This window comes from Pagrus pagrus (assembly GCF_965226575.1).
Source record: "Pagrus pagrus genome assembly, chromosome: 9".
NCBI classification, from domain to species: domain Eukaryota; kingdom Metazoa; phylum Chordata; class Actinopteri; order Spariformes; family Sparidae; genus Pagrus; species Pagrus pagrus.
In genome coordinates, this window is record NC_140193.1 from 3542817 (window position 1) to 3565002 (window position 22186).

At 40.0% G+C, this 22186-nt stretch overlaps 1 protein-coding gene across 4 annotated transcripts; it reads left to right on the forward strand.

The window, feature by feature from the left end:
- Positions 1 to 86: 86 nt before the first annotated feature.
- Positions 87 to 20234, forward strand: LOC311262434 (high affinity cGMP-specific 3',5'-cyclic phosphodiesterase 9A). Of its 4 annotated transcripts, none has more exons than XM_084361798.1 (17): positions 88 to 187; positions 1407 to 1572; positions 10552 to 10643; positions 13109 to 13308; positions 14086 to 14247; positions 14336 to 14387; positions 14601 to 14703; positions 15161 to 15303; positions 15386 to 15445; positions 16163 to 16340; positions 17061 to 17183; positions 17271 to 17363; positions 17474 to 17541; positions 18298 to 18400; positions 18483 to 18587; positions 19333 to 19479; positions 19561 to 20234. In XM_084361798.1, the coding sequence occupies exons 4-17, from the start codon at positions 13221 to 13223 to the stop codon at positions 19756 to 19758; spliced, it is 1623 nt and encodes a 540-aa protein (XP_084217924.1). In that variant the 5' UTR covers positions 88 to 187; positions 1407 to 1572; positions 10552 to 10643; positions 13109 to 13220; the 3' UTR covers positions 19759 to 20234. The 4 variants fall into 4 exon arrangements, with proteins under 4 accessions (XP_084217927.1, XP_084217924.1, XP_084217926.1 ...); XM_084361800.1 differs by having other exon boundaries at positions 14086 to 14235; XM_084361799.1 differs by having other exon boundaries at positions 13113 to 13308.
- The last annotated feature ends 1952 nt before the right edge of the window (positions 20235 to 22186 follow it).

Sequence of the window (22186 nt, forward strand, 5' to 3'; positions counted from 1 at the left end):
AAGTCCCGCCCACAGACTCGGTGACGAATGAAGGTGCCGCGCGCCAAAAAGGCAATTTCGCGCGCAAAATAAGACCCGCCCACGACTCAGACTGCGATCCCCGCCAAAATTTTTTAATTCCCTCTTAAAAGGTCGTTCATGAGATTTACTCTGATCGGAGCAGCTCTTCTCTGAGGACACGAAGCAGGTAACTGAACCATTCTGTGTGAATCGGCTTTATTTAAGTGCAGTACAGTTCAGTACAGTTGTTTTCTCTGCCTTGTTTACGACAGGAGTAATAGCACAGTAAATTCATATTGAGACACTATCCCAAAACGAGTCGCTTGTTTAGGTAAATTCGGCATGAAACTTTTTTAAATTAGTAAGCTAACAGTTAGCTGACGTTATGAAACCTGGTTAGCTAACGGTTACAGTTAAGTGAGTCCTTATGAGCGCCGTTAGCTAGCTGACTTTAAAGGTGGTGCAGATGCACTGCAGGGTTTGGGAAACATGTAACCAGCGGCTCAGCTGCCTTTATTAACTGGTAACGACATATGAACCTTTTTTTAAATTCGTCTTTTTTCTAAAGTCGTGTTTTTACAGACAGGTTTGCATGTTAGCTAACTCGTGTAGCCTGATCCTGCTGTGTCACGTTAGCATGTTCATACAACCATCGTTAGCCTTGAATATGTGAAAAGCTCTGAATACAGCACAGTCAGCTAACAGGGCCCCTGTGTTGTGTTTAATGATGTGTGTGTAGGTTATTGTCACCTCTTTGTCATCTCTTATCACATTAATGAACACTAACAGCAGCTCTGTGAGAGGTTTATTACGTTATAACAGCAGCTGATATGAAATATACCTGAAGTGCTGCCTGTAACACCATGAAGCAGACACATATAAGGTCATTTTGAGCAGCAGAAGTAGTTTATACGCACACTATGCAGCCTTATTGTTGTCTGCACAGAATGGTTTCAGTGTGTTTGTCTCAGTTCTGCTTTAATGTGTTTTAAAATCCACTGCACTGACTCCCTGTGTGTCAAAAGATCAACTTTAAAGTCTTATTACTTGTCTATAAAGCATGTTGCCATGTGTGCACGTTAGCATGGTTACATAGTATATCATTATTTATTTTAAAGTTATAATCCTGTTAGAAAACCCTCTGTAACTGGATGTATCCAGTACATATATTACGTTACTCCCCAAGCCTGTCTGTATGTTACAATGAATCCAGACCCCTCAGGTGATCAGGGACAGGTGTACTCAGTGTTACCAGGTTTAAAAACCAAGCAAGGTGAAGCAGCTTCACCTATTTGGTTTCAGCTAATTCAATCCAAGCCTAAATATGCTCTCTGAACTTTGAATATTAATATCCATGTTTTATGTAGTCATGATGTTATATTAAAGTGGTTCCTCCTCTCCCTCAGTGAACAGTGGGACTTGTCCGCTGTGTTCCCGTGAGCCCTGCAGGGATGAGTTCAGGACCGTGCAGAAAGCCGACGACGAAGCAGCTTCAGGTGGAAGGAACTCTGACCTGTGTGGTGATCGGACCCGGAGAGGAGAGATACCTGGTCTTACAGAGACCAAACAAAGGTCAGTACCTGCAGTGGAGGTGCAATAGCAAAAAGGCAAAAAAGCAACTTGAAGGGGAAATAAAAGTAGTCCAAGTAGTATTTTAAAATGTGTTTGTTTTTACTTAGAGGGAATATAAATAATAAGGCTGTTAAAAAAGCGTAAATGCATTTATGTGATCTCATTTATAGTAGTAAGTATTTAATTAATATTAAGTATTTAACCTGTTAATACATCGATCAGCCACAACGTTAAAATCACTGACGTGAAGTGAGCATGGATCATCTCGTTTCAATCAAATGTTCTGCTGGGAAACATTGAATCCTGGGATTCATGTGGAAGCCTCTTTAACAAGCACCACCCACCCAAACACTGCTACAGACCATGTTGACCCCCTCATGGCAACAGCACTCCTTGAAGGCAGTGGCCCCCCAGCAGGACAGTGTGGCTGCAACACTGCAGAAACTGCTCAGGAACGACCTGAGTTTCATGACAGAGAACTCAAGGTGTCGAACTGGCCTCCAGATCCCCCAGATTACAATCCAGTTGAGCATCTCTGGGATGCACCAGAGCCAAGTCCCATCCACGTTGGGGCCCCCGTGGATCGCTCTTGGCTCGGTACATCCAGTGGATGCTCAATCGGATTGAAATCTGAGGAATTTGGAGGCCAGGTTGACACCTTGAGCTTTTTGTCACGTTCCTCGGGTCGTTCCTGAGCAGCTTCTGCAATGTTGCAGCCGCATTGTCCTGCTGGGAGGCCTCTGCCATCGGGGAGTGTCGTTGCCAGGCGGGGGTTTACTGGGTCTGCAACGGTGTTTGGGTGGGTGGTGCTTGTCAAAGAGGCATCCACATGAATGCCAGGACTCAACGTTTCCCAACAGAACATGGTATTGGAACAAGATGATCGAGGTATTTACTTCACCTGTCAGTGGTTTTAATGTTATGGCTGATCGGTGTTCATTAATGAGATCAAATAAATGCATTTAGGCGTTGTTTACAGCCTTTTTGTTTATATTTCCTCTTAGTAAAACAAAACCCATTTAAAATACTTTTGATTCTTTCTTTTATTTCCCATTGAAGTTACTTGTAAACCGCTTGTTTGCCAATTTGGATCTATTTTAGATTAGATTTTTAACAGAGAGAGAGAGAAAGAAAGGGAGAGAGAGTGGTTGTTAGAGACTTGTCCTTGTGTCTCATGGATTTAGCCGGGTTCTGTCTGGCCCTGTCGAAGCTGGTTCCACCTTCAGTCTGTTTTACGATCCTTTTTGCTCGTTCCGGGTCACTCTCCTTTTGGTTCAGCTCTTGTTTGCAGAAAGCATTTTCTGAATGAAGTGCAACCTGTGTAAGGTTTCTCTTCAGTGGTTGTTAGTTTGTCTGCGTCCTTCTGAGTGTATTGAAGGTTTGTGTTTGTGTTTGTGAAAGCTACGACAACCACCTCACCACCGTAGAGTTCTCGGCACAAACGTTCAGTAACAGTAATCAGACATTAGTGGTCTGCTGGGCAAACCTGGTGTTGTCATTGAGAGTTTCAGGTTAGCTTGCCCGGAGTTCAGTTATCTTGTAGGGCAAATGTCCTTGTGCTGTCCTTTTACGCTGTAAGCTGTGGCCATACAGGCAATGGCAGAAGCAGGAGCTTTGATCAGCTGACTGGTATTGGTAATAGCGTATCCTATGAGCCCTTGTGCGTTCCCGCCAGCATACAGAGTCTCTGGTTACAGAGGCCTTGTTGGTAGAAGCGTACCTGAAGTGTGCGTGTTTAGTCCGGGCCGAGGTGGACGCATGTTGGCCTGGCTAGGGACAAGCTCAGGGCCACGGTAGAAGCTAGCCTGACGCCAGCAGTTGAGTCACTGACCTCACCTGTTGCTAGTGTTGGTTCAACAGCGAGCCCAGTAACAAGGTAGTGTGGACACTTTTGCCCTGAAGGTAATCCTGAAGCTCCGTAGTAAAAAGAAATGATCAAATTGCAGGAATGCATTTGCTTTGCAGCTGTGTGCAACTTTGACTAGCACATAGCATCCAGCTTGACAACACCATACAAAGATCTTGTAAGCTGTAACGTTAGCCGCGGCCTCACTGCCCAGCAGGCCACTAATAAGGATCATAGTCTTTCTCTGACGTGCAATTGTGCGGTGGTGATGTTTTTGGTTGAGAAGCAGATGTTGTTGTCTCATTCATGATAGAAGTGCAGGGAACTGAGAGCTGAGCGCTGCTGTAAACACCCGGGTGACTGACACATTACACTCTGAGGTCTTGTGTTAATGCTGTGAGGGGTCAGATCTTACTCCAGTTCACTGTGTCCATGGAGGCCAGGTTGTCACCTTGAGGTCTTTGTCATGTTCCCCGGGTTGTGCTCTGGTGGATCGTAGATATATCCTTCCTTAATGAAGTGCAACCTGCTGAAGGTTTCTGTTCAGTGGTTGTTAGTTTGTCTGCATCTGAGTGTGTTGTAGTTTTGTGTTCAGATCTTGTACATCTCCACTTGTAGAGCGTTCAAGTGTATGTTAATAGACTGCTTGATGAGCTTTCTGAAGCCTTTGAAGTTGCTGTCTGAGAAACATCCATGTAAGATTCTTTCTTTCACCAAAAGCTTATGCTAACAGACCAATCAGAGCAGACTGGAAAAACAGACACACCACAAAACAGACACACAAGTCCTCCACAGACAGACACAAAACCTGGTTCAAGACACAAAACCTTCACAAAACAGACACAACCTTCACAAAACAGGCACAGACACAAAACAGACACAAAACCTTCACAAACAGACACAAAACCTTCACAAACAGACACAAAACAGACACAACCTTCACAAAACAGGCACAGACACAAAACAGACACAAAACCTTCACAAACAGACACAAAACATTCACAAACAGACACAAAACCTTCACAAAACAGACACAGACACAAAACCTTCACAAACAGACACAAAACAGGCACAGACGCAAAACCTTCACAAACAGACACAAAACCTTCACAAAACAGACACAGACACAAAACCTTCACAAACAGACACAAAACAGGCACAGACGCAAAACCTTCACAAACAGACACAAAACCTTCACAAACAGACACAAAACAGACACAAAACAGGCACAAAACCTTCACAAAACAGACACAGACACAAAACCTTCACAAACAGACACAAAACCTTCACAAAACAGACACAAAACCTTCACATACACAAAACCTTCACAAAACAGACACAGACACAAAACCTTCACAAAACCTTCACAAACAGACACAAAACATTCACAAAACCTTCACAAACAGACACAAAACCTTCACAAACAGACACAAAACATACACAAAATCTTCACAAAACAGACACAGACACAAAACCTTCACAAACAGACACAAAACCTTCACAAACAGACACAAAACCTTCACAAAACAGACACAGACACAAAACCTTCACAAAACCTTCACAAACAGACAAAACCTTCACAAAACAGACACAAAACCTTCACAAACAGACACAAAACATACACAAACAGACACAAAACCTTCACAAACAGACACAAAACATACACAAAATCTTCACAAAACAGACACAGACACAAAACCTTCACAAAATCTTCACAAAACAGACACAGACACAAAACCTTCACAAAACAGACACAAACAGACAAAACAGACACAAACAGACACAAAACAGACACAAAACACACAAAAACCTTCACAAAACTCAACATCAATGCCAAAATGTCTTCCTGGTTTGCTTTTCAATTATTTTTTCCATGAAAATTCTTAATTTTTTAAAGTATTTTTATTTAAAAAAAATTTCCCAATATCTTCCAGGTCATGTGACACAAAACAGACACAAAACCTTCACAAAACAGACACAAAACAGACACAAAACCTACACAAAACAGACACAGACACAAAACCTTCACAAAACAGACACAAAACCTTCACAAAACAGACACAGACACAAAACCTTCACAAAACAGGCACAAAACCTTCACAAAACAGACACAAAACCTACACAAAACAGACACAGACACAAAACCTTCACAAAATCTTCACAAAACAGACACAAACAGACAAAACAGACACAAACAGACACAAAACAGACACAAAACACACAAAAACCTTCACAAAACTCAACATCAATGCCAAAATGTCTTCCTGGTTTGCTTTTCAATTATTTTTTCCATGAAAATTCTTAATTTTTTAAAGTATTTTTATTTAAAAAAAATTTCCCAATATCTTCCAGGTCATGTGACACAAAACCTTCACAAAACAGACACAAAACCTACACAAAACAGACACAAAACCTACACAAAACAGACACAGACACAAAACCTTCACAAACAGACACAAAACCTTCACAAACAGACACAAAACCTACACAAAACAGACACAGACACAAAACCTTCACAAACAGACACAAAACTTCACAGACACAAAACCTTCACAAAACAGACACAGACACAAAACAAACACAAAACAGACACAAAACCTTCACAAACAGACACAAAACCTTCACAAAACAGGCACAGACACAAAACCTTCACAAAACAGACACAAAACCTTCACAAAACAGACACAAAACAGACACAGACACAAAACCTTCACAAACAGACAAAACCTTCACAAACAGACACAAAACCTTCACAAAACCTTCACAAACAGACAAAACCTTCACAAACAGACACAAAACCTTCACAAAACCTTCACAAACAGACAAAACCTTCACAAACAGACACAAAACCTTCACAAAACCTTCACAAACAGACAAAACATTCACAAACAGACACAAAACATACACAAAATCTTCACAAAACAGACACAAAACCTTCACATACACAAAACCTTCACAAAACAGACACAAAACAGACACAGACACAAAACCTTCACAAACAGACACAAAACAGGCACAGACACAAAACCTTCACATACACAAAACAGACACAAAACAGACACAGACACAAAACCTTCACAAAACAGACACAGACACAAAACCTTCACAAACAGACACAAAACAGGCACACACGCAAAACCTTCACAAACCAGACAAAACCTTCACAAACAGACACAAAACCTTCACAAAACAGACACAAAACCTTCACAAACAGACACAAAACAGGCACAAAACATTCACAAACAGACACAAAACAGACACAAAACATTCACAAACAGACACAAAACATTCACAAACAGACACAAAACCTTCACAAAACCTTCACAAAACAGACACAGACACAAAACCTTCACAAAACCTTCACAAACAGACACAAAACCTTCAAAAACTCAACATCAATGCCAAAATGTCTTCCTGGTTTGCTTTTCAATTTTTTAAATATTTTTTCCGTAAAAATTCTTAATTTTTTAAAGTATTTTTATTTAAAAAAAAATTCCCAATATCTTCCAGGTCATGTGACACAAAACAGACACGTAACAGACACAAAACCTTCAAAAAACAGACACAAAACCTACACAAAACAGACACAGACACAAAACCTTCACAAAACAGGCACAAAACCTTCACAAAACAGACACAAAACCTACACAAAACAGACACAGACACAAAACCTTCACAAAACAGGCACAAAACCTTCACAAAACAGACACAAAACCTACACAAAACAGACACAGACACAAAACCTTCACAAACAGACACAAAACCTTCACAAAACAGACACAAAACCTACACAAAACAGACACAGACACAAAACCTTCACAAACAGACACAAACCCTTCACAAAACCTTCACAAACAGACAAAACCTTCACAAACAGACACAAAACCTACACAAAACAGACACAGACACAAAACCTTCACAAACAGACACAAAACCTTCACAAAACAGACACAAAACCTACACAAAACAGACACAGACACAAAACCTTCACAAACAGACACAAAACCTTCACAAAACAGACACAAAACCTACACAAAACAGACACAGACACAAAACCTTCACAAAACAGGCACAAAACCTTCACAAAACAGACACAAAACCTACACAAAACAGACACAGACACAAAACCTTCACAAACAGACACAAAACCTTCACAAACAGACACAAAACCTACACAAAACAGACACAGACACAAAACCTTCACAAACAGACACAAAACTTCACAGACACAAAACCTTCACAAAACAGACACAGACACAAAACAAACACAAAACAGACACAAAACCTTCACAAACAGACACAAAACCTTCACAAAACAGGCACAGACACAAAACCTTCACATACACAAAACCTTCACAAAACAGACACAAAACAGACACAGACACAAAACCTTCACAAAACAGACACAGACACAAAACCTTCACAAACAGACACAAAACAGGCACAGACGCAAAACCTTCACAAACCAGACAAAACCTTCACAAACAGACACAAAACCTTCACAAAACAGACACAAAACCTTCACAAACAGACACAAAACAGGCACAAAACATTCACAAACAGACACAAAACAGACACAAAACATTCACAAACAGACACAAAACCTTCACAAAACCTTCACAAAACAGACACAGACACAAAACCTTCACAAAACCTTCACAAACAGACACAAAACCTTCAAAAACAGACACAAAACCTTCACAAAACTCAACATCAATGCCAAAATGTCTTCCTGGTTTGCTTTTCAATTTTTAAAATATTTTTTCCGTAAAAATTCTTAATTTTTTAAAGTATTTTTATTTTAAAAAAAATTCCCAATATCTTCCAGGTCATGTGACACAAAACAGACACGTAACAGACACAAAACCTTCACAAAACAGACACAAAACCTACACAAAACAGACACAGACACAAAACCTTCACAAACAGACACAAAACCTTCACAAACAGACACAAAACCTACACAAAACAGACACAAAACCTACACAAAACAGACACAGACACAAAACCTTCACAAACAGACACAAAACCTTCACAAACAGACACAAAACCTTCACAAACAGACACAAAACCTTCACAAAACCTTCACAAACAGACACAAAACCTTCAAAAACAGACACAAAACCTTCACAAAACTCAACATCAATGCCAAAATGTCTTCCTGGTTTGCTTTTCAATTTTTTAAATATTTTTTCCGTAAAAATTCTTAATTTTTTAAAGTATTTTTATTTAAAAAAAAATTCCCAATATCTTCCAGGTCATGTGACACAAAACAGACACGTAACAGACACAAAACCTTCAAAAAACAGACACAAAACCTACACAAAACAGACACAGACACAAAACCTTCACAAAACAGGCACAAAACCTTCACAAAACAGACACAAAACCTACACAAAACAGACACAAAACCTTCACAAAACAGACACAAAACCTACACAAAACAGACACAGACACAAAACAGGCACAAAACATTCACAAACAGACACAAAACATTCACAAACAGACACAAAACATTCACAAACAGACACAAAACCTTCACAAAACCTTCACAAACAGACACAAAACCTTCAAAAACAGACACAAAACCTTCACAAAACTCAACATCAATGCCAAAATGTCTTCCTGGTTTGCTTTTCAATTTTTTAAATATTTTTTCCGTAAAAATTCTTAATTTTTTAAAGTATTTTTATTTAAAAAAAAATTCCCAATATCTTCCAGGTCATGTGACACAAAACAGACACGTAACAGACACAAAACCTTCACAAAACAGACACAAAACCTACACAAAACAGACACAGACACAAAACCTTCACAAAACAGGCACAAAACCTTCACAAAACAGACACAAAACCTACACAAAACAGACACAAAACCTTCACAAACAGACACAAAACCTTCACAAAACAGACACAAAACCTACACAAAACAGACACAGACACAAAACCTTCACAAACAGACACAAAACCTTCACAAAACCTTCACAAACAGACAAAACCTTCACAAAACAGACACAAAACCTACACAAAACAGACACAGACACAAAACCTTCACAAACAGACACAAAACCTTCACAAAACCTTCACAAACAGACAAAACCTTCACAAACAGACACAAAACCTTCACAAACAGACACAAAACCTTCACAAACAGACACAAAACTTCACAAACAGACACAAAACCTTCACAAACAGACACAAAACTTCACAGACACAAAACCTTCACAAAACAGACACAAAACAGGCACAGACACAAAACCTTCACAAACAGACACAAAACTTCACAAACAGACACAAAACCTTCACAAACAGACACAAAACTTCACAAACAGACACAAAACCTTCACAAACAGACACAAAACCTTCACAAACAGACACAAAACTTCACAAACAGACACAAAACAGACACAAAACAGACACAAAACAGGCACAGACACAAAACCTTCACAAAACAGACACAGACACAAAACCTTCACAAACAGACACAAAACAGGCACAGACACAAAACAAACACAAACAGACACAAAACCTTCACAAAACAGACACAAAACAGACACAGACACAAAACCTTCACAAACAGACACAAAACAAACACAAACAGACACAAAACAAACAGACACAAAACCTTCACAAAACAGACACAAAACCTTCACAAACAGACACATAACCTTCACAAAACAGACACAAAACAAACACAAACAGACACAAAACCTTCACAAAACAGACACAGACACAAAACAAACACAAACAGACACAAAACAAACAAACAAAACAAACACAAACAGACACAAAACCTTCACAAAACAGACACAAAACAGACACAGACACAAAACCTTCACAAACAGACACAAAACAAACACAAACAGACACAAAACAAACAGACACAAAACCTTCACAAAACAGACACAAAACCTTCACAAACAGACACATAACCTTCACAAAACAGACACAAAACAAACACAAACAGACACAAAACCTTCACAAAACAGACACAGACACAAAACAAACACAAACAGACACAAAACAAACAAACAAAACCTACACAAAACAAACACAAACAGACACAAAACAGAGAAGAAAAAACCTCCTCAAAGAGACGTAAAACTACCACAGCTCCTCTTTCTCTTCCTGCAGGTGATGGACGAGCTGAACAGATGAAATACCGACATGAGCAACCAAGAGGAACAAGACGAGCCACCACAGGAGCCTGACGCAGCAGGAGACCTGTGAGTATCTGTTGCCTGCACTACAGGGGGGTATTCCAGAAAGCGGGTTTTGTGAAAACTCTTGAGTTTGTTAACCCTGAGATGAGAGAAACTCTGAGTTTTCAGTTCCAGAAAGAGAGGTAACTTAAACTCTGGGTCTGTTACTGAGGTAACTTACTCTGTGAACATAACCTGCTCACTGGCAGGTTTACCTGAAGAAACCCTGAGTCTGACGGAGCTGTCTGACAGCGGCTGTCCTTTCCTTCTCAGTCCGATCATGTTGAAGCAGAAATAATTCACAGTTTTACACCAGGAGGAGAATTTAGATTCATTTAGATGAGCTCTCACTCCCTGACGAGGACTGAACCGAACAGTAGACCGCTCCTCATCAGTCCGTCATTTATATTCTCCGGCCGCACAGCGAATATCAGTCCTCTCTTCTTCTCTCCTCTTCGTTTTTTGTTTTGTTTTGTTTTTTTAATCACTTCGCAGGTTAATCAATCACCTTCCAGCAGCCAGAAGGAGGAGGAGCCACCGTGAGACTGTTTTTATAGGTAGGCTAGCCTAAAATAAAATAAAATAAAATAAAACATTGAACAACATTCAACCACTTCCCCAAAGGCTAATATGAAAGAAACTGATGTTAAATTCCAAATGAAAAGAAGACCGCATCTAAAACTCTGTCAGTGATTTTTATTACGGCCGCAGCCGTGTTACTTCTTTTTTTTTGTCCCCAGAAAATGTCTGCTTCCTGTTTTCTCCCCTGTTGCCATGGTGAATCACAGTATCGGAGCTCCATTGATGATGGCTTTTTACTAGTCGTCAGGCACGAGCACAACTCAGAGTTAACATACTCAGAGTCGACTTACCGAACTCAGATCAGCTGTTCTGGAACTGAAAACTCAGAGTTTCACTTCACAGGGTAAGTCAACTCAGAGTTCAGGGTTAGACTCAGAGTTTGTTGAACCTCCTTTCTGGAATACCCCCCAGTTGTCTTTACTGGTTATTTTTATGGTAAACTCTTTTTTTAAATGACTCTCTCAGTTGTGGTTTTAACTCTGCTCACCCCTGATTTATAAAGAACCTGTTGGGTGTTTTTTGACTATTATAATTTGAGCCATTTGGTCCAATAAAGTCTAGATGAGCCACAAGATTAAATCATTATATCTCTTTTCAAGTTAACCTGGTGCTAAACCAGAAGTTAGCTGGCTTGGTGGGTGGTAGTCTTTAGTGTGCGTGCTCTTTGGGCCCCACAGCGCGGAAGGTCCGGGTATTTTTATACCCGGGAAGTCGAGTGATTTTGGCTTCATGTGCCACTCATAGGAATAAAATGCCTCCAACACAGTATCCAGGTATCCAGGTTTGAATGTAACGTCCTTGGCTTGATATGATGCGATTGGGAAGGCCGTAAATGAATTCAGAAATATCAACACACATCCTGTTGTCTAAACGTGGAAGTGAAACACACAGGATCAAATGTTAATGCTAGCATCAGCTAATGAGTCATCACATGTGTTGTTTTACCTTGAAATGTGATCATTTCATCTTTTCACTTGCTGATCAATTGGGAAGCTGAAAAATTACAACAATCTGTCAGATTACCTGCATTACGTGTAACTGTGCTGTCCATGGTCCTGAAACAATAGCTAACTATGATCACTCGTATCTTGGAAAAAACATTTTTTTATTTTTGGCATTTTTCTATTGATGTATAAAACTTAAACAGAGGGGCCAAAAATACAACTGAGGGGGCGGAGACCTCTTAAGACCCAATATGGCGCCGGGTCCGTGTGACCAATCATAGTGTGACTCAATATCAATGCCAAAATGTCTTCCTGGTGTGCTTTTTCAATTTTTAAAATATTTTTTCCATGAAAATTCTTAATTTTTTAAAGTATTTTTATTAAAAATTGTAATTTTTTCCCAATAGTTTCCAGGTCATGTGACCCATCGACTCAAAATCAATTCCAGAATGTCTTCCTGCACTGGTTGAGTGAGACACACCTCTTTTTATTGGATTGTAGAGCTTTTTCAAAAAAGATTTTGAAAAAAGATTTTGAAAAATATTTCAATTAATTCTTTCAGATTTTATTAATGTTCCCCATCTTTGTTTTTCCTGTATTTTGTAGTAAACTACTAGGTGTCAGTCTAATGTCCATGGCTGGCAACTCATTGAGCAATCTTTTTGTCGGCCATTTTGTCCCACTCTCTCTCACAGACATCACAGCTGTCTCTATTTATACTTCCTTACCAAGCATCACGCAAATTTTCCTTAGAAATGTACGCGTTTTGTTCATATTTTTTATTCTATTTGACTTTTTATGTCATAATTATGAGATCTCAAACGTATGTATTAATAACATATCTATCAGACAGCAGTTCACAATTATCATAAAAAGCACTTATTAATGAAACAAATGAAACAAATTATATTTTCAATTAATTCCTCCTGCTGTCATTTGCAAAAAAATGTTGTTGTACAAAAGAAAGGAAGGAGGAGCAGAAGAGGAGGTGGAGAGAATAAAAGCATGGGGGTGGAGTGTTTACCACTGAAATCAGCAGTGCACACAGCAACATCAGTGGCTCTGAGCTCATGACATGGCAACAAAAATCATCTACTTCACGGTGAACGGGAGACCAGAGCAGGCTGAGTTCCCTCTGGACTGCCCGGCCCAGGATGTCAAAGGTAGGAGCAGAAAATGAGGTTACCATTTAAAATTCATTTATATATATATATATGAGAAAATGCATGTGTGGTATGTCTGAGTGCAAATATACACGCATATACCATTACAGAGTTCAAGAATTAATAGTTGCAGTTGCATTAACAGAAGACAGTTCATTGACAGACAACTATTCTAACAGTTTTCTGTGGATCAGATGCACAGATCAGTCATTACACAGACTTGTTTAAGTGTTGTGGAGGTTGTCTGAGCTACAGGCAGCGATACAGCTGCCACTGACAGCTCCTCATCGGCTTCACATGTTCTTCATGTGTGCCTTGTCTCAAGTGGGTAGGAAGGCAAAAGAAACACCTTAAGATCTAAGCATGTATTTTCTGGAAACAGTTGTTTGTCATTTGGAGTTAAAACATGTTGATTAGAGTTTTGACTGTAGAGTCTCTGCATCTGTGGCAGTCTTACGTAGAAGTCTCACTCTCTAATTAGGCAGACTTTATAAAGGGCTCATAAGTAGTAATTACAGTCATTTACAGATGCTTATCGATCAGCTATAAGCCATTTTTAAGCACAATTTTGGGTTGGCAAGTTATGTCAGATCTGTTTGGCCTGTGGTCGTCCTTTGTATTTGGTGATCATGCAGTTTGCAATTCAAAAGATGCTCTTATTTCTGGTTTTGCTCCGATGTCCAGTCAAAAATATCTGGTTACGTTGCGAAAAACACAGCTGGAAATTGACCCAAAATCTCGTCAAAATGTCCGATTGAAATGAGCCGTTCCTTCCAGATCTGTTCCGCTCTGCAGCCGAGGCGGGACCCCACGACATCCTGAAGCTGTACAACCCCAAAGGCAACATAATCAACATCTCCCCGAGTCTGGAGCCCAACAGCCCGAACTCCTGCTACAAGCTGGAGGTGGTGGCCTCCGACTGCAACAGTGAGCCGTTAGGTATCTTTAATTCAGCGTCATGGGAATCACAGTGCTTGGGTTTATGTAAAAAAACGTTGACAGTCTCCATCTTTACTTTTGATTTCAGGTGCAGAACTTGCCGGTGCACTCGGATTTGACCTCTCGTCAATGGAGAAAAGGTAGGCAAGGTGGGAAATAAGAGAAACATGATATTCTTGAGGAGAATTTGAGTCATATTTAATGAAAAAGGTGAAAAAGTCTGAGTCAGAGATCTGGCATTTGGATTCTTTATTCTTTGAACAAGGAAGCCAAGAAGACTGTGTACAACACAGTCCAAAGGTAAAAATAAATGTCTTCTGACTTAACACCTCACTGATGGTGTGGGATCTCAGACTGCAGGGCCTGGAGAAGAAAATCTTGATCGAGGCCGGTGAGACTCCTGCAGTCGTGTACGAGATGAAGAAACAGGTCGATTCATTCCGGGAGAAACTCGAGGTACGGACAAAGTGACCGGGGGAGTTAAAGCTGCTCGAAATATGGAGTTTTTAAATCTTCATCAGAAATAAGAACATTACAAACTTGAGGTTTGGTGCAGACATGTGTGGTTCCCAGACAATGCATGCTACACTGTGGTGATCCTCAAACATTTCCCCTCGTACCACCATGAGTTTTACATTTTTGGGTTTTAGTAAAATGACTCAACAACTCTGATGGACTGCCATAACTACTTCAGTTAATTGAGTCAATTGTAAGGCTTCACAGTTGTACAGCCACAAATATCTACTAGCATGGCTGTTGATACAAATTTCCAGGCAGTCTCTGACAAAAATATGTCTTGCTAACGATTCCTGGCCTATTTTGAAGGGTCAGTTCGGGGATTTAACGTAAAGAACGATGTGTTTCTCTGACCTCCAGCCTCAGGTGACTGGATTTAAGCTTCTTTTTTCCTCAGAGTGTGGAGCATCTGAGCTGGCTGGGATTGTTTAAAGACCTGTCAGAGGGAACACACAAGCCCTCCCCGTTCTACCACAAGAGAACCCTGCGCAAGACCAGGAAGGAGTGTGAGCATGTACGGGAAAAGTTTCTCCAAATGAGGCACGTTCACATGCAGAGCTCACTTGTGCTACCAAATATTATGTTTAGATATCTAGTAATCATGTGTGTTGTCACCCTGCAGCTCCCTGGAGGTATCAGACGAAGTGAGGCAGTACTTGAAGACTCCAACCTTTGATAACTGGTGAGTTTGGAGATGTTTCAGTCTTCATCACTGTGATGTTTTTGCGCCTGTGTGATCAGGAGTAAAAACCACTCGGTGCACCTGTTTCCTGTGTGACAGAAAGACGGTCAGCTAATGGAAGTCGTGCTCAACATGCACCTCTGATGCGTTTCTGAAGAGGATGTGAGCCGCCCTCTTTTCTTCCAATAGACACACTCATTTCAATATAAATAGGCCTGCAAAGGGCTCACAAATCAAAAGAAGGTCTTCATAAAAGGCTTAATCAACACACCATGTTTGAAGTGGGCTTCATGGGGAGGAAGCGTATGCTGCATTCAGTCAGGCCTGGTCATCATTTCATTTGTTCAAAAAGCTTTTAAAACAAACCCACAATGGTGTTGATGGAGAGATATGTGATTATGAACAGAAAACTAAAGCTTCGAGTAGCGCATAATCATAGTGAATTACAGGATTCCTTTGAAACCCTGATAAAATGTGCTTTTCTTTTCTTTCTTTCCTTCCCTTTGTGTGAGATAAGAGGTATTATAAAGGATAAAGCTGGTATTCTACATTTTGCTTCTATCAACAAAGTGTGTTCAAATGAATCATGTATCAGGATATCGTTGCAAAAATACAAGCACGAGTACTGCTCATGTGTGGAAACAGCACAGGAGAGGCAGATGATTTAAAAGGAAATTATTCATATATGTTGTGTGTGTTTTGTGTGTGTGTGTGCAGGCAGTGGGAGGATGCAGAGATCATGGTGCTCCTGCAGGTCATGTACACAGATTTGGACTTCATAGCGACCTTCAACATCGAGCCTCAAGTTCTGCAGCAGTTCCTGTTCGAAGTCTACAGAAGATACAACAACATCCCTTTCCACAACTTCAAGCACTGCTTCTGTGTTACACAGATGGTGAGCGCGTGTGTGTTTTAGAGTGAAGTTTCATCAGGGCAAATCATACAGAGCCCAACTGTGTCTGTAATCATGAAATTGTGCAATTATGCCATCAGCTTATAGCTAATTGGTGAAGGACATCCAGCCCTCAGGGTCAAGAGGTGACTCTGGTGAGAGCACATCCATGAAGGAGGACACTTGCACAAAAGATTCATACTTCAAATCTGCATTAATCAATATGTTTGCTATCACGACGTCGGATTAGTGCGTAATGTAAAAGGGGTGTCACATGTGAACAAAGTCACAGAGGAATAGGGCCAAATTCTGCAGCTCTGTAAAGCTGTAATGGTTTTGGTTTAATATTTAGAAGAAGGTTTAGTTAGAACAACCTCTAAATGTAAGACATTCTTTCAAGCAACTGGGGGACTGGGGAATAGTTTTTACAGGACATCGCCTTAAAATAGATTTTATTGAGTGTTTGAGTGTCAAAGTGTGTGTGTGTTTTAATTGGACACACACACATTTCGCCCTTTACTTAGCAAGTGATGGAGCCTGGTATTTTTCTCAGGAGTTGCAAAGATCATGTTGTTCATGACTGCTGAATATGTAAGTGAGCAGTTGTTTTCTAACATGTGAGCTGTATGAACTTTATTAACCAACATTGCTTGCTGCGTATCTGACCTTAGTCGTGTCAAGCAACATGCTGACGTACTGTACATCAAAAAACATCCTCTTCAGATGTATGGTTTGATCTGGCTGACTGACCTGAGAAGTAAGATGGACAGCGTCAACCTGCTGATCATGTTGACCTCTGCAGTCTGCCACGACCTCGACCACACAGGATACAACAACGCCTATCAGGTACATTAAATCTACTCTTTGTGCATCAACTCTATTTAATGTTAATCAGAAACTCTAATAATTCACTAATGTCTGACGACGTTTCAGATAAATGCTCGGACTGAACTCGCTCTCCGCTACAATGACATCTCTCCACTGGAGAACCACCACTGCGCTGTAGCTTTTGAGATACTCGAGAAGGTAAAGATGACGACATGCTGTTGGTTCAAAACTTTCTGTCCAAGCTGCCATTAAGAAACAAATTTTAGTTACTTAAGTTGACAATAACCCAACGATTTTCTGTTTTGTAGACAGAGAGCAACATCTTCAGAAATCTGTCCATGGATCAGTACAAACAGATCAGGGAAGGAATCATCAAGTGAGATCATCTCTCTGCTTCTCTTAGCACACACATTATCTCATGTTTTTAATCATCATAGCTCCGAATGAAAATGACACATGTGAAATGTTCCTTTCCACATTTCACATCCATGATTTGAATATTTTTACATGTGAAAATAAAATAATGTCTCATGTGAACAAGTGATTAGCTCCTTCATACATGAATGAAAATAATATGTTATTGGCTTTTTTCACATAAACATTGAAGATGAATTATGGCACATGAACTCAAACTCGAACTACAAACTTTATCTCGTGAAAATAAGATAACGTTACATGTGAGATGGACATTTTCACAAGTTACTGGCTTTTTTCACTTATGAATGAAGTTTTCTACTGAAGAAATTCACATTTTCACATGTGAATTTTATCCCACATAGCAAAATTGTGACACGTTCACATATGGTCAGATGTCAGCAAAGAGCAAACTGAATAAACCAGAACTGACCGAGATCTGGGGTTCATTCTGTTCTGGTGGGCTGGATCTGCCCACGCTGGGGCCAGTTCTGGTTTATTCTGGTTGCTCTTGGCTGACATGTGGTCGTGCTGTGGCTGCTTTTGGCTCAGATCTGGCAAACAGGAGCAGACCACCCCAGTGCCATTATTCCACGTGGTATGTGGGCCGGATGAGGGTGTCTGGTACCATTTTGCTATCTGGGATACGTTCATACATGATTTGCTTATCATTTAGATGTGGATCAGAATTTCAATTTTTATTCTGTCATATTTGCAGATGCATCCTGGCCACTGACATGACGAGACACAACGAGATTCTCAACAAGTTCAAGTCCATCCTGCCGGCTTTTGACTTCACCAACAAGGAGCACGGAGATGTGGTGAGAGGAGAGCAAATGTAAACGCAAACCAAACATTATGATCAGAAATATAATATCTGAGTCTTTCCTGTTGTGTGTGCAGCTGATGATGATTCTGATCAAAGTGAGCGATATATCCAACGAGGCGCGGCCCATGGAGGTGGCTGAGCCCTGGCTGGACTGTCTCCTGCAGGAGTTCTACAACCAGGTCACTAAATCCTATTGTATGTGAAGACGCTTCACACTAAGGCAACAGCCCATTGTTAGTTTGAGAACTTTAGAAGATTGTTTTGAGTTTTTCTGACATGATTTAAAAATGAAATGTTTGTGGGGTTCTGCTACATTCAACCAAAATATAAACACTTTTGATTTTGCGCCCATGTTTCACAAGTTAAAGCTTCTACAAGGAGTTTTTGACTGGTTATGAAACAGTCTGTTATGAAACAGTCATGCCTCTGTATGACCTGCATATGCAAATGAGACCATCAGCGAGAAGATGAACTATTTCTATTTAAAGTGGAGGAGCCTGTGCTTACATTCCTAGGCGAAGTTACAGTAGTAGGACATTAGCCAGTTAAAAAGAAACAGGAGGAGGATTTTCTGTAGATCATTTTATTGTTGACATTATATTTTGTGGTTTTGACGGTGGAAACAATACTATGTTTGTCCACCAGGGCCTTTAAAATCACCAAAATATTAAAGTTCTTTGTAGGAGCAAAATCTCTTGAAATTTGTGTCAGTACTTCAACAACATTTTAAGGGTTAGGAAGGAAGGATGCACAGTTACATGGAAATGGAAATAAGCCTTTTGTGTGCACAGTTAAGTCTGAGATTTTCTGCTTCAACTCGTGAAAAAACAAAACTGTTGCATTTATATTTTTGTTGGGTTTAATTCAAACCCTTGTAAGGCAGCATCCTGAAGCTTTAACCCTGTGTGGTCTATCTGCCCTCAGAGTGATATGGAGAAGTTAGAGGGTCTTCCGGTCACCCCCTTCATGGACCGGGACAAAGTCACCAAGCCTTCATCTCAAACAGGCTTCATCAGATTTGTCCTTCTGCCTCTCTTCATCGAGCTGGCCAACCTCTTCCCCTGCTTGGAGGTAATTTATTTAAAAGATTCAGAAACATACTAACCCTGAGCAACACGTCTGTTGGGTTTACATTAAGTATTCATTCTGCAGCAACACATTATCGACCCAGTGCGAAAGGCTCTGGATTACTACACAGAGATGGAGAAAGCTCTGGAGAGGGAGAAACAGAACCGGACCATCAGTGAGAGCGCAGCCAAGAGTAAAGAGACAGCGGTGGGCAGGCAGAGCTCAGCTGACAGCCACACAGACGCTGCCGGACCTGAAGCCTCGAAACCAGACGCACAGTGAGCTGCGACTCAAAGAACTGAGCTAAAGATTATGTGACTTTATATTGATTTAAATGTATTTGAGCCATTTAAATCTGTACTTTTGCATATTTATTTACTGGACTAAGCACAATTCTGTCTTTCTTGTTGTAGTTTTGGTGTATGCACTCTTAAATATGATGTGATGAGATGGACATATTACTTTATGGTTCTACTGAAAAGTTACAAACAAATTACAAATGCTCGACATATTTAAAAGAGTAACGAGAAACATAAGAATTTGCTAAAATTCTATTTTATTACAGAGACAAGCTTTTTAAATTACAAAAGGAATGTTTTACAGAGGATTCTTGGATATAATCAGCAAGTATTGCACTATTGATGTCTTGTCGAGGTAATCCAGACGATTTCTTATTAAAGATCTCCAGTGTTGTGGGTTTGGTTGTAATGCACAGGTAATAAAAACACACACCAGGTGTTTCCTTTTTTTGTCCTGTACCGTGTGTTTTTGGTATGTTTGTATTTGTTTTCTGTTTGGAGTGTGATCAAAACAGGAGGCAACCTGATCAGTTCTGTACATAAAAAATCACTGTGGCTGATAAAAACATGTTGACTTTAATGCTCAGGGTGACTGTAGGAGTAACAGTTCAGTGTCGACCGGTGTAGGACAGACTTCTGGACTGTAGGGGTCACAACAGGTACTGTGATGTCACTGTGGTCAATCAGAGTGAATGAAAATAACATAGTAAAAACACTGATACATATATTTCTGTCACATGTCCTGTACTGGTTCTGTAGCAGCAAATTCATAACCAGATTTCCTGCATTTCATAAATAATGGAGATAACGAGAAGATTTCGATATATTGAGAATTGATTACACTTAAAATGTTACTATAGCAAGTATCAATACAAAATACACATTAAACTAATTAATGTCCCTTGTATTTCCATCTCCATGAGTTTGAATATCCTGAAAGCAAATATTAGCCTCCAAGTTCCCGTAGTTTAATAAGACCTTCATCTGTTTGGCCTTAATTTCCTAAAACTTGACCTGTGAGGCGGCTGTGTCGAACCAGCCAGTTCAGATGTTGGTCTTAAGATCTGTATTTACAAATGATCGTATACCATAAAAGGTCAGTAAATAACAGAACAAGTCAACTTAAATTTAAAAATGTTATACAAAGATGAAAACGTAACAGGGTAAACGAGCAAACAACAAAAAACCCCAAAAAAGCCGTAGAAATGGCTTGAACATGATGGAAGTGAAAACTTGCAGAGCTTTGACTGGGCTTCTTACTGGTTTGTGTCTATTTGTAATTGTTTTTAGTGTTTTTTTCTGTCTATATGTATGACGTGGGTGGGTTCACAGTGAAATAATTATAATGTGAACATTTGATGAAACAAACTAATCAGGAATATTGATCAAAACTGGCTTCATTTTCAGCTCTTCTTTATTTCTTCTTTTTCATCTTCATTGTCAGATAAAGACATGTTTGATTCAATCAAGTGAAATTTTGATTAGCCTGTGCAAGAAGCACAAATATATCTTTTCCAAAATGGACAGAAAGAACCAATGTTGTGTTTCAGCTTGATGGGGGGCTGTTGTTCCTCAGGGGTACAAGGGTGAGCAAGGTTTGTGGCCTTCGGGTGCCATTATTTCTTCTGAAAAAGGAAGAGCATTTGATTAAAAGAGAGGGGGGACTAACAGTTCCCCCTGTAGCCTTCTGATCATGATAATTAGCAGTGAGTGGATCATCAGTCTGCCTCGACAGCTCTGTGTAAAGAGACTCCTCAAAGCCAAATAAAGATTAATGCTATTTTTAGGCTGTAGGTCTTTACAATGACCTGAAGAGGACACCCGTCTGAGCGAATGAGAGCTGCTGCTGCTGCAACAGCTGCTGAGCTATGATGGTTTTCTGTCCCAACGACTACACTTTCACAGTGCTGAGAGGAAGTCTAAAGTAACTGTAAACTAAAAACTCATCATACATTTCTTTAGGTTGTACCTTTGTCTTAAAACCACCTCAGTTACAGCAGGGAACGCTTCCTGACAGATGAAAATGTGAGTGTCAGATAAATGTGACTGCTCCCCCCGTTTTCTAATAGAAGCTCACACATCTGTAAAACTCACACTGCTCATTAAACTCATCATAACATGTAAATCTTGTGTTTTTCAGCCAGCTATGCCTAAATGTGTCCATTATAGCAGCATGACTGTCAGATACTGTTCCCCCTGTCAAGTCTCCATGCACTAATTCCTCTAAATTACTCTACCTCCCATTTGTTACTAGAAAAATGTGTAATTACCTGCATTGTTTGGAAGTTACTACCTTACAGAGATGAAATTGCCACTTGAAGGTGTAATATGTTCATTCTCAAAACACAGGGGGTAGCATATTGCCAGAGTAACCGCTAACTGCTGTTACCTGTAGCTGCTGATAGCTAGTT